This window comes from Psittacula echo (assembly GCF_963264785.1).
Source record: "Psittacula echo genome assembly, chromosome: 11".
NCBI lineage: Eukaryota > Metazoa > Chordata > Aves > Psittaciformes > Psittacidae > Psittacula > Psittacula echo.
The window spans coordinates 11402446-11415555 of NC_137746.1; the positions used below are offsets into that span (position 1 = coordinate 11402446).

The window sequence follows — 13110 nt, forward strand, 5'->3', positions numbered from 1 at the left end:
CAGAGGTCCCATACCTCGGCACAGGCATTGGCTTGCTCTGCCAAGCCCAGCTCTCCTCCAGCGCAGCAGTGCGCATGTGCCAGGAGGGGCCACTCGCCAGCTCAGTGCTTGCTTGATAGCTGGACCCTTCCCCAGGCTCGCGATGTCCTGCCAGCCCCTCTGCTCCCGCTGCAGGTGCCCAGAGCTGCAGCCTCTGAAGCAGGAACGCGGTGTGTCCCAGTGTGGCTGTGGATTGGCACTGGCTGGGCAGGCGGCAGAGGGCAGAGGCAGATCCACCCTCCCTGTGCTGCAGCCTCTGCCATCTCGCTTTTATCCTGCCAAGCCACCTCGGCCCTGCCTTCGCTCTGCAGTCCTCCGCAGCTCCCACAGGCAGGTGGCCTGGCAGCATCCACCCCTCCCGGCCACGGCTGGGGTCTGGAGGTGCACTGCACTGGCGTGGGCTGCGCCATGCCTGTCTCTCAAGGCCTCCTGCCTGAGATCGAGCGCTATCTGTGGTGCTCTGGGAGCTCCTCAGTATCGGTTACAGCAGAGGATGTTCCCTGAGAAGGAAATGGCATGAATCAGCTCCAATTTTTCACACTCTCTTCAGGCAGAGGGGATCAGCAGGCCGTGCTGGGCAGGGCACAGGCACTGCGCACCAGGGACTGGGAGTGCTCCTGGCAGAGGCGCCCACAGCTTCTTCCCTATCCCCATCACTATTAAACCGTCTCTGCCTGCCACAGAAGCGTCTTTTGTTCAAGCACTGCAAAAACACTCTTTGTACTTTGAATAGGACTGTTGAAGGCAAGGCAAGGTGCCAGGCACGGGCAACCACGGCAGGGAAGGAACAGCTTGCTCCAGGAGCAAGGAGTGGGAGCAGAGGCTGCAAACACCGCTGTGCCCTGGGGAGCAGTCCTGCATAGTCCCAGTGCAGGGTGAATGCTGCCGGGCCCCTGCCTGCAATGGGGCTCCCCGTGCCTGCACTCTGGCCCTGCACGTGGTTGCTGGAGCTTGGGCATGTGTGCATGGCAAGTCCCTGCCTGTCTCACGTGGGTGCTTGCCCTCCGCAGCCAGCCTGCTCCTGGCCTGCAGCACTTGGGGATTCGTGGGTTTGCAGTGTCATCCATGACCTGCTTGTAAGCGCATGTGGATGGCTTGAGAGTCCCTGGGGATGTGCTGTGGGATGCCCCCAGCACAGGGGAGGGAGCACAGGCACTGAACTGGGTTGGGCACTGGAGCACCCGTCCTGGGGCTGCCCTTTGTGGCCTGTCTGTAACCCTCTGCTGCCTGCTGCAGAGTGTCCTGCAGAGATGGCAAGTGACCCCGGGGCAGAGCCCGATGCTGAGGATGCAGCCGAGGCTGAAGAGGGTGTCTATGAGGAGGTGATGCCCTGTGACAGGATGGAGCTGAGCCAGCGGCTGGCTGTGGAGGAGCTCATCACCACCGAGGCCAGCTACGTTCACAACATCCAGCTCTGCGTGTTGGACATCCGAGCACACCTCCAGAAGAAGCAGGTGAGGCAGGATACATCCCCCTACCCAGGGGCTGGGGACCGCAGCATGAACCTATTGAGAGCTGCAAGATGCCCAAAACACTGCAGGGAGGTCGCCACATGCTCACCTTCTACCTCCCTGGTCTCCTTCAGTCAACTAGAGGTCTTGGGTTGGGTGGACATTGGGTCAGACCCAGTACAGCCATCCTATGGCTTTAACCCTTCATCTGTAACATGAAGAGGCCTCATTGCCCCACTCACAAGCACAGGCAGGTCTCAGCGTCCCCAGTGCTCCTGAAACAGAGCATCGCTCCAGCGCCTTGGGTGTCATGTGGGGCAGCTGGAAGGACACAAGTACTCAGGAGGGCATGAGTGCGTTCAGAACACATGGTCCACCTCTGCATGATGTATTTAGCTTACCTTGGGGCACCTTTGTTCCCTTCAGCTGCCTGACCTTGACCTGGAAGGACTCTTCTCTAACACTGATGACATCCTGCACATGTCCAGACGGTTTCTGAAGGGTCTTGAGGACACGACCACAGCCACCAATGAGCACGAGCAGTTATTCTGCATCAGTAAGTGGTACAGCACGAGAGCTGACCTGTGCTGCTTGGCACTGCTCTGCCAGCTTCACCCTCCCAGCAGGCTGGGGAGAAACCTCTGCCTTTCCCTGAGGCCACAGGAAAGGACCATCCTCTCCCACCTCGCTCTCCATCCCCAGGCACGCTGTTCCAGGAGTTCAAGGAGGAGATGGAGACCACTTACAAGATCTACTGTGCCAGCTATGAGCATGCCCTTCTGCTGGTGGAGAGCTACCGCAAGGACCCCAGGCTGCAGGAGGAGATCCTGGACACCCTGAACGCAACAGTGTAGGTACCTCCTGCTGAGACCACCACTTCCCTCTCCCTGTTTTACCTACTGGCCTTGCCCTCCTTCTCTCTGGACAAGCTGCTGCATGGGCACATGCCACCAGGCTGAGTGTAATTTCATGGCCATTGCCTTTTTGGCACTGCCTGGTGCAGTCCCTGGCAGCCTGTCCTGCATTCTTGGGGCCACTTGCCAGGCTGGTGGGCTTTTATGGTGGACCCCAAAACAAGGGATGGGGTGGCATGCAGATCTCCTGCCTGCTCCACAGTCCAAGAGGCTGTGCCATAGGACACATGTCCCCCAGCTTGACCAGAGGGACAGGCTGGCCCTGGGAGACCTGCCAAACCCCTCCTGAACTATTAGAGGGGTCACACACATCATCAGAGAGTAGGACAGAAGAAGCAGGAATGGCTGCAGAGGAGCTGCTGGGATCTGCTGCTCTGTTTGAGGGCACAGGCGATGCAACTCCCAAATGAGCTATGCCTTGCGTGCAGCTTGTCCTGCCTGCAGCCTGCCTGCACTTTATCCACACCCTCCCTCCCCATTGCCTCTGGAGCAAGCACCCATCCTGTGCCTCCCAGCTAGACAAGCACAGCACTGTTCAGGGAGGCAGAGCACTGCCTGGGGCTGGCACTGATGGCATCCCCTGCCAGCGGCTGGCAGAGAGCAGGGTTCACAGCCAGAACCCCCCTGGCTGCTGAGCACAGCTTGCCTGCGGGTCCAACACAGCAAAGCTCCCCTGCAGCTGGAGAGGTGCTGCTTTCCCCCTGGAATGCTCGCAGAGAAGCTGGGGGAACAGCAGAGCAGGCGGCAGCCCTCAATGCCAACAATGAGTGATCCCCTCTTCATCAGGCCTCACACGGGTGCGTCGGACCTCAGCTTCTTCCTGGTGATGCCGGTGCAGAGGGTCACCAAATACCCACTGCTGCTGGGGAAGATTCTTGAGAACACCCCCCCCAACACCAGCGTGTACTCGGCACTGGAGGCAGCCGTCCGTGCCATGGCCCAGGTGAACACCAACATCAACGAGTACAAGCGGCGCAAGGAAGTGGGTGAGTGGTTGGGGCACGGTGCAGGCAGGGGGCACAGTGTCTGGGCAGCCCCAGCCCAATCCAAGTTGTCTCCCCTTGGTGTTGCACTAATTCGCCCTTGAATCAGTTCAGGCCTCTCCTGCTCTCCACCCATCCTGCCTGTGGAGCCACAGACTAGTGCAGGCAGCTCCTGGCATGATGCAGGCAGCAGCCAGCCCTGCTCTGGTCCTGCAGATGCCAAGCTGGGCAAGAACCGAAAGCTGCAGGAGAAGGGTGGTGCAGAGGGGTGGGCACAAAACCAGTGCGTCTGCATTGCTGGAGATGGGGAATGGGAAGGAACAGTCGTGCCCTTGGGATAGAAGGAATCAGGCTCCCCACAAACAGGAGCCTATTCTTCTTTTTGGTTTCCCTTGTACTTCCCCCGGGGCTTCCCTTTTTTGATGTGGGTTGTGCTTATCCCGTTGATCACAAGTTGTCAGCTTGGGGCCTCATTGCCTGCTCAGGCTGCTGAGGATGCTGCCCTGAAGTTTCTTCTTCTGATCTTTTCTCCTCTCACCTCGTGTGCCCCGACCCGAGGCAGCAACCAAATACAACAAGGCTGAGCACCTGACGCTGCGGGACCGCTTCGCGCGCCTCAACACGCACTCCATTGCCAAGAAGACCTCGCGGCTGAGCCGGCTCTTCATGCACGAGGCCGGCATCGTGGCCAAGGTGAGCAGCCCTGCATCCATGGACCTGCTGCCGCTCCTCGGGCTGCCTCTGGGGCTTTCCAAGGTGCCTCTCAGCAGGACGGGAGAGCGGAGCCGGGTGGGGTGGCCGATGCTGACACCCAGTGGCCCGTGCTGTCACGGGAGCTACAGTCCTATTTGAAACAGTGCTCCCGATCCCTCATCCCAAGCAATGATAGAAGGGATGCAGGTACACACCTCCCTTCCTGCTTCAAAGCATTACAGGGGAGCACTTTGCCGTCCAAAGGGATTTTTGGGCACCCTGGCAAAAGGAAAGACACCCCAGTGTTCTCCAGCAGCACCACACCAGAAGCTTTGTTTCTAGCTGCATCCTGAGCACAATAGATCTCAGCCCTTTTCAGATTCGTGGACCCTCTCGGGGTCTCCCCTGCTTGTCCCCAGCACTGTGAGCTTCAGGCAAGATGCTGTTTGTGTTGGTATTCAGTGAGCGGTATCCTCTCTGTCAAGGCATCGCCCGGCCTACCCATGCTGGTGCTAAGCTGCCCCTTGCCTTGCAGACTCAGGACAAGGAGTATGACGACCTGGAAGAGAAGTTCCAGTGTGTGGTGTCCATCGTGACCACACTGAAGGAGAATGTGGCATCCTACCTGGGCCATTTAGAGGTAAACCCTTGACCATTTGCAGGGGCTTGGCCCCTTTCAGTCCTCAGGACCTGTTTCTTGGGACCACAGAATACTTTCAGGCCCTGTGGAAGCCCATAGCAGTTGGGATGGTCAGGAAATTGCATCTCTCAGCTGAAGGGCACTGCTGTGCTGGGGACTTGCACAACATCCAAGGATTGCTCAGGTCCAGGGCAGCTTAAAACAAAATGAGGCTTCATGAATGCAGTCTGAGCTGGGTGTCATTTGAGGATAACCTGTCCTTAAAATGATCATTATTCCAAGGTGTTAAATAGCTGAAAAGGCCAAGTGTTGTTCAGCCGAGGAATTGCTGTGTTAATAACAGGTATAAAGCAGAAATGTCCCCAGATCGGGCCTGATGACAGACTTCCCCTCCAAAATCACCTGCTTCAGTAGCAGGAGAGGCAGGAAGGAGGCTGCTGCCCAGGGTTAACATTAGAGCAAAGCCTCTCAAAGCTGAGGTCTTCTCCTGCATCATCCCTGGCCTCTTTCCTTTCCCACCAGTCTCACTCTCCTTGCAGAGGTAGGGAGAATGTTTTGTTCACAAATACAAGAAGCTCCAGAGCTGCTGGATCACCAAACCCAAAAGCCAAAGCACCAGGCAGCATCAATCTGGGGCAGGCTGCCTGGGGCCATAGGGCAGCCTTGGCCACCTTGTAGGGGTAGGAGTACTTGAGCAAGTACTTAGCAATGTATGACCCCTGCTTGAGCAGAGATGTTTGTTAACACTCAAGCAAGCTCCTTCTCTTGCAAACAGGAGTAGCCCAGAGCATCCATCCTGCTGGGCTGCAGAGCACCCGGACAGGGACATTAGCATGTCTTGGGGAACACAGGGCCAGGTTATAGACAGGTTATTCAGTGGTGTCAGATTCTGCAGGTCAGCTCAGATGGCTTTCTCCCTTTCAGGCGTTCCTGTTGCCCACCCCACACGAGCATGAGCTGGAGCTCACCGATGGACCTGCCCAGCAGTACCGCTGCTTTGCACAACACCTCCATTGCACTGCTCTCCCAGAGTTTGTGAGTGCTCCTTCTGCCAAGCACTGCTCTCATGCCTCCTGCCAGGGTAGGCAGGGCAGCCAAGAGCTGAGGGGGATCCCAGAGCAAGCAGTGTCCTCACCAACAGGCACACTCCCCTCGGGGCTGCACACTGCAGGCAGAGCCAGGAACAGGATCATCAGCAGCCTCAGACACATGAAGTAAAGAACCAGGTCCAGCATCCATCCAGGAAAGAGGAGGCAGAGCCAGAGACATGGCTAGAACACAAGTCTAATCCAGGGCTGGAGGCAAGCTGCAATGTCCAGCTGATGGGTTCATCCAGGAGCTAAGCTACCTACAGCAGAAATCCAAGGTTTCTCTAAGGCACAAAACCCAGCACATCCAGAGCAGTAACAAGGAGAACCAGGAGGCCTTTAAGTGGGTTGTGAGCAGGGTGGAGGCTCCAGGTGAGGCTGGTTTGGGCTATTAAAGGCTGTTTGTGCCTTCAGAACCCTGACATGTTGATGGCCAGACATGCAGGTAGGGCTGCAGTAGAGGACAAGGTGGTGGGAAAATCAGGGGTACAGTTTATTTGGCTCACACAAGGCTTCTGCTCCCAAATCCACTCTATCCGTGCTTTGTGGGCATCATGCTTATGTTTGAGGGCCTAAGACCCTCATCTGTCTCCTCCTACTGCCACTGCTTGATTGTCCAGGACTTCCTATTGGGTGGTGGCTGTCCCCCTGAATGCCACTGGGGGGATCTTTTCCAAGCAGTGAGGAGTGTAACAGGACAGCCTGGGCCCCACATCTGGGTGCCAGCATCCCCAAGGAGCACCAGCACGGGAAGAGGGGATAGCTGTGTGGGGTAACCACATGACATTGGAATCATGGCATGCGTAACTGCTGTCTACTGGGGTTTGGTTTAGTTGACACTCTATGTGCCTTGAGGGAGGATGCCCCAGATGCTCCCCGCTCCATACAAGCCCTTCAACAGGTCCCCAAGTCTTTTCTTCTCTGTAAGAGCATGCCCCATGCAGGCAGCCCGTCCTGTCTCAGGGCTGACATGGACGCGTGTGTTCTCTCGCCCTACAGAAGCAGCGTCTGGACAAGCTGGTGTGGCAGCCCCTGTGCAGCCTCTCAGACATGCTGGTGGGGCCGCAGCAGCTGGTGAAGAAGCGCCTGGACAAGCTGCTGGACTACGAAGAGATCCAGGAGCGGAGGAGCGAGACGGGCAGCGTGACGTACGACGAGGAGGCTGCCATGAACACCTACCTTGCCATCAATGCGCTGCTCGTGGCCGAGCTCCCGCAGTTCAACCAGGCCGCCCTGCAGCTCCTGGGGCAGATCCTGCGCTCCCTCAGTGCCCTGCAGTGGGACTTGGCTACCGAGGTCCTGCACCAGGCAGAAAAGGAGCTGGAGCAGGTGAGAGTGACCCCTCGGTGTGTGTGCCCAAACTGGCACATGTGCTGAGCCAGACCCACTGCTTCAGGCCTGGGACATCACTCAGACGTCAGGGCACTGATTTGCTGTAGCCCAAGCCCGCTCATGCAGACACACAGCTCCCCACCTAGCATTTGTAAGGATCTCTCCTCTGCTTTGGTTGGGGAAGCCAAATTTTCTCTCCTTCACTGCCAGGAACTGTCCTGCTTTCTCCTAGAGGACACCACTGTTAATTTATTGATGTGCTGCCTGAGAGATCAGTGTTAACTCTGAGCTCCTGAGAGCTCTATGCTGGGAAGGCAAGGAGGAGAGAGACAGCTCCTGGACTGAGGAACGAGCATCCCTTCACCCCATCCACTGGGAGATGTCTCCCAGGACTCCCCATCGCACAGCACTCTCTGAGACTGATGCTTGCAATCGCAGTGGGTCAGGCCAGTCCACAGCCCTGGGGTAGAGCATGGCCCTGGCCTAACCCATGATCAAGACAAGAACAAGATGCAGCCACATGGAGGCAGCTTTCATACACACCTGATTGTGAGGTTGGAGTCCTCTGGCTCGATCTGGGGTGCTCATGCTGCAGACATCTACTCTGGAGCTACATCTGCCCATCTCCATTTATAAAGTGGGAAGGGCTATGGCCTCAGGGCAGGACAGCAGGACTCAAGGACTGCTCTGTTGAGCTGGGGCCACCCCAAGAGCCCCATGTGTGATGGTCCTGCCCAGGGAAGGTGGCTCAAAGCTAGAGAGGGGCAGCTTTGATCCTAGATGCGAGATGTATCTTCGGTGGCCGGGTCTGTTCTCTTGCTTTCTCGCCCCTTTTCTTCTTGCTCCATTTCTTTCGGCCCTACCAGCACCTCCAGCAGCTCTTCCCGTGCCGGGGCCCTCTCTGATCTCAGTCTGTCTCCACAGATGCCCCATGGCCGCATGCCCCTGCCCAGTTTCTGGAAGATGGTGGAGGACACCCTGCAGCAGTCTGCTGCTCAGCTCCATGCTTTCCAACAGACGTTTGACACGGTCACACCCAGTCCTGTGGTGCAGGTAGGAGCTGGGAAGGGGAAGGCTCAGGCCATATGGATAAAGAGGAAGGGCTGTGGCTTCCCAGTGCATAACATCTGGCTCAGAAAGTGGCATGGGCCGGGGGGGGGGGGGGACTCCACAGCCACTGTCTCAGCTCTTCTGGTTTTGGACACTCATCTCCAAACCCTGAAGCAGAGCCTCATGTGAAGGAGTTTCCCCTCTAACCTCTCAACTCTCTCAACCTGTGATCCTGCAGAAAGCTGAGCACATGTACGCATGCCTCTGTCTCATCAAGTGCTCCTGTGTCTCTTGCTCCCCACCAGCCTCTGAACCCTGCTGAGGAGCGGAAGGTCCTTTCCCTTGTGAGCAAGCATGGCCCAGACAAGCTTTACCAAGTGACAAGCAACATCAGCGGCAGCAGAGACTTGGACCTGACCTTGCAAAGAGGACAGGTTGTAGCTCTGCTGCAGAGTGTGGACACCAAGGGGAACACGAACAGATGGCTGGTGGATGCTGGAGGTACTGTGAGCGCTATGGGGAGCCTCTCCCCACCTCGGCACCAGGGTCAGAAACCAAACCCGAGTCACTTCTTCATCTCAGATGAAACAGTGGGCCATTCCCCCTGGGTCTTCCCCTCCAGGGCTTGCTCAGCCCAAAACCACCTTTGCCTTGCCAGTTGCACCCGTAGCCATTAGCAGTGAAGTTCAGGTTTCCCCATTCATTCCTCAAGACAGCACTTTTGTTGTGAAGTGTTGTGGCTGGGAAAGGAGAATTGAGAATCCCATGCACACAGAGACATTTTGAAATCCCTTTCTGGGGGGTTTTGCTGCTGGATATCCCCAGCAGGGCCCCATGACCTGTATGTGTGCATATCCTCTAGGTCCCCGAGGGTTTGTGCCTGCTGGAAAACTCCAGCCCTACTGCCCAGCACAAAGCCAGCAGCCCGGGATGCAAATGCTGACCCTGGAGAGCAGCACGGAGAGAAGGAGACATTCGTATGCATCACCTGCAGCTCCCAGGCCACAGGTGCCCACCTTCACCCCAACCTACCAGGTAAGAGTGGGGACCATTCCTAGCAACCCCACCAGCTCCATGTGAGCCCTTGTGTGTGCAGGCGGTGGGTGGGAAGGTGGGCTTGCTTCTCCAGCATATACATGGTCATACATGTGCAGCCATGTGTCAAGCAGGGGAGGTTCACAGCCTGACACTGTGTGCCCTGCTGGGACCTTGGGATGGACAGAGCTGTGCTTGGTGTGGTCCCCAGTGTCTCTGCATCCATGGCACTACTGTGCTGCCCTCTCAAGAGTGGCTTCCTGCCACATCTGTGCTTTCCCCCTTTGATGTCCAGCAAGGGCTTCCTCCATCCTTCCCCTGCCTTTTGCAGGTGGTCGCTGGCTTCTCCTTCGCAGCCAGAAGCCCGCAGGAGGTGACCCTCCAGGCAGGGCAGCCCGTGGTGGTGCTGGAGCCGCACGACAAGAAGGGGAACAAGGAGTGGAGCCTGGTGGAGGTGAATGGCCAGAGGGGCTACGTGCCCTCCAGCTACCTGGTGACTGTCCCCGTGCAGGAGCCCACGGGCTGGAGCTTGCCTGTGTGAGCACCCAAGGGCATGGGCTTCACTGGATTAGAGCAGTCTGCCTGGCACCTGAGGACTCATCGAGGGAGATGCTGGAGGGGGGTGACCCTGGGCTGGGAAGATGGTGGGAAGGGCTGGCAGAATAGGGCCCAGGGGACACAGGTGTAAGGGATGGCGGTTGGGAGGCACTTTTTGATGGGTAGGCTTGAAGGTGCCGTGTCCCATGTGTGTTTGCACAAAGGGAAGCAGCACGAGGGAGTGAGGGCAGGTGGCTGGTGTTTATCAGGGGTTTGCTGAAATCCATGTCAGTGACAGGTCCCTCGGGAAGAGGAGACAGCGTTGTCCTTGTTAGGTCAGGATGGAGCTGCAAAGGGTGCAGTGCTGCAGAGGGGTCTTCAGCCCAGTGGGGAGCAACTGGGGCTCTTGGAAAGCGGCTCTTGCGGCAGTGCTGACATGAGCGCAGAGACTGAGGTGAAGCAGCCCTGGAGACACGGCTCCTGCTCCTCACCAGGCTCTGCACCTGCCTGGGTGCCCATCCCCAGGTGCCACTGTGGTCCCTTTGTCAGCACAGCCTTCATATCCTGCTACAAAGGGCACAGCAATGCCAGCCTGTGCCTGACCGCACTGCTAGTGGTGGGAAGGTGCCAGGCTGGGTCCCCCCAAGCCCTCCTGGCCTTGGTTTCCCACCACAGTGGGGCTTCACTTGGAGCACTGTGTACAGTTCTGGTGTCCCCAATGTAAGAAACACATGGAGCTGCTGGAGCAAGTCCAGAGGAGGGCCATGAGGATGATCAGTGGCTGGAGCGCCTCCCGTATGAAGACAGGCTGAGAAAGTTGGGGCTGTTCAGCCTGGAGAAGAGAAGCTGCATGGAGACCTCATAGCAGCCTTCCAGTGTCTGAAGGGGGCTACAAGGATGCAGACAGGGACTGTTCATCAGGACTGTAGTGATAGGACAAGGAGTGATGGGTTCAAACTTAAAGAGGGATGACTGAGGTTGGGTATAAGAAAGTTCTTTCCTGTGAGGGTGCTGAGGTGCTGGCACAGGGTGCCCAGAGAAGCTGTGGCTGCCCCATCCCTGGCAGTGTTCAAGGCCAGGCTGGACGGGGCTTGGAGCAACCTGGTGTAGTGGAAGGTGTCCCTGCCTGTGGCAGGGGGTTGGGACTGGATGATCTTAAGCTTCTTTCCAACCCAAACAATTCTATGATGCTGTCGACCCATTTGAGAGGCGCTTCTAAAAGTGGTGATGAGAAGCGCCCCGTGCACCCCAGATGCTGTTCGGTGACCGATGCGCTGACATTACAACATCTCAGACCATGGCTCTGCCTCACCGTGTTGGGCGCCCGGGCCTCGCGTGGGGACCGGTCGTGTGGCTGCGCGGCCGCGAGGTGGCAGCACCGCCCGCCCGCCGGGGACAGCGGAGGGGTTTGCGCGCTGCGCTCCTGCGGCTCTGCGGCTGCCCGCACACCGGCGGTGTGACACGGTCCCTATCGAAGAGCACGGGCTCTGAGGAAAAGGCTTTTGAGAGCCAACTTGTGTCAGTTCCTGACCTAAGGCTCGGTGTGGGGATGAAGGCAGCACCGCCTCCCACGCTGCCTGAGGCGTCACAGCTCTGTGCCTCTGTTTCCCTGTGGCTTTCTCTGATGCTGTGCTGTTACACGATGCTGATGGGGCTCAGGGCAGTGAGCTATGTCCACGGTAGTGCCGACACGGTGTCAGAGGGAAATTCGGCAGCTCCTGGTTGCAACCCTGCAGCCAGGGTGCCCACCTCTCACTGCCTGTGGGGCACGGAGGCAGCTGGTGCAGCAGCCTGGCATCATTCTGCTGCCTTTGGGCACCTACCGCTTCCTGCACCAAAGGTACCATGGCCCCGCTGGCGAGCGCTTGCACGCCTGCTCCCCGAGCCCTTCCCGCAGGGAAGCACCTCGCCTGCTGCCCACGGGCCCTCTCCGGTGGCAGGGTGGCTGCGCTGGTGCTGCTCTGCGGGCTGGGCAGAGGGGCAGAGCTCCATGTCCTTGCCTGAGCTTGCACCATGTGGGGAGGGACAGGGTGGGTGCCAGGCAGGTGGGGACAGGCCCCAGGTGCTGCTCTGCTCTTGCTGTGCACCCCACACGTGGGTCCAGGTGCCTGCTTTGGGCAGAGCTGCCTTTGGGGCTCACCCTCCTGCTGAGTCCTGGGGCTTTATCTGCTGGGATTTGGTGCCTCTGCCCGGCTGGTAGCAAAGCCCCCAGCAAGCGCTCACCCATGGGAAACGTGGGAGGGGACGGCATTGCTGGAGCAGGGACATTGCCTGGGGATGCTCCCAGCCTGAACGGGTTCCTCGGGACAGGAAGGCGGGCTGTGAGGACAAGGGCGGCTGTGCAGGGGCTGTGTTTCTGAGGCTCGCACCTCCAGCTCGCTGCTGATGGCTCCTGCAGGCTTTTCTGTTCCTGATCAACTCCCATCAGGTCAGATTTCCCCCCGAGTCACCTTCCTGCCTGCTTAGTGCAGGCGCAATCAGCCCTGCGCTGGTGCAGGAGGCAGTGGCTGGAGCAGGTCCCGCTCCGCGGCCACGGGTGCCAGGGACCCTTCGGAGGGTGGAAGGTGACGACAGGACAAGGAGAGCTGAGAAACGGCTGCTGCCTGAGCCCTGATCTGCCTGCATGAAGGAGACGTGGGGCGGGCAGGACTTGACAGGCGACTTATGAAACTGGTTGTGTGCTCTCTATCCCACTCATCAGGGCTCTGGTTTCATGTGTTCTGAAACAGCAGCTCCCCTTTCCCTCCCTGCAGACACGGACAGTGCTGCCAGTGTGGCCAGAAGGAGCTCTTTGCCCTGCCTGCAGCAGGCACAGGGGGTACAGGCTATTGTGAGGTGCCCCAGACCCCCACTGCCTCTCCTGGGATAGGCTCTACCTGTCAAATGTCCATCTACCAGCACTTGCCGGGGCTGACAGGCATGAAGGGCAAGGTGGAAACAGCCCATGCGCATCCACCAGGAGATGGACGTGAGCCACACACCGGGCCCCGCAGGAGGTGGCAGCACACTGGGGACATGCTGCTTGTGTCAGGCGCCGGCTGGCTGCCCAGTGCCAGATAACGCAGTTGTGCTCCAAGCTGGGTGCAGCCGAGGTGCCAAGAGGCTCTGTAGTGCGGTGCTGAGCCAGCCAGCACCAGCACCCTGCCAGTGGCAGTGGCACCGGTCTCCTGCCTACCCCGAGGTGCCCGCAGTGGCTGTGGATGTCCCCACTAGGAAGAGGGAAATAAGCTCATGTGGCTCCTTTAGTCTTTGGACCTGAAGTGTTGAGCTGGCTTCTGCTGTACCCACTGGTCCTGCTGCTGACCTCAATGGCCGTGGGACCTTTCCCATGGGGTAAATCCTCAGGAC

General features: G+C 58.4%; 1 protein-coding gene across 1 annotated transcript; it reads left to right on the forward strand.

Moving 5' to 3' along the window:
* Positions 1–1289: 1289 nt before the first annotated feature.
* On the forward strand, positions 1290–9766 carry ARHGEF37 (Rho guanine nucleotide exchange factor 37; the record flags this gene model as incomplete). The annotated part of the gene is made up of 12 exons (XM_080627179.1): positions 1290–1493; positions 1917–2046; positions 2193–2340; positions 3191–3390; positions 3950–4080; positions 4616–4720; positions 5645–5755; positions 6808–7137; positions 8065–8193; positions 8496–8691; positions 9053–9225; positions 9557–9766. The coding sequence occupies 12 exons, from the start codon at positions 1290–1292 to the stop codon at positions 9764–9766; spliced, it is 2067 nt and encodes a 688-aa protein (XP_080483305.1).
* Between the last annotated feature and the right edge of the window lie 3344 nt (positions 9767–13110).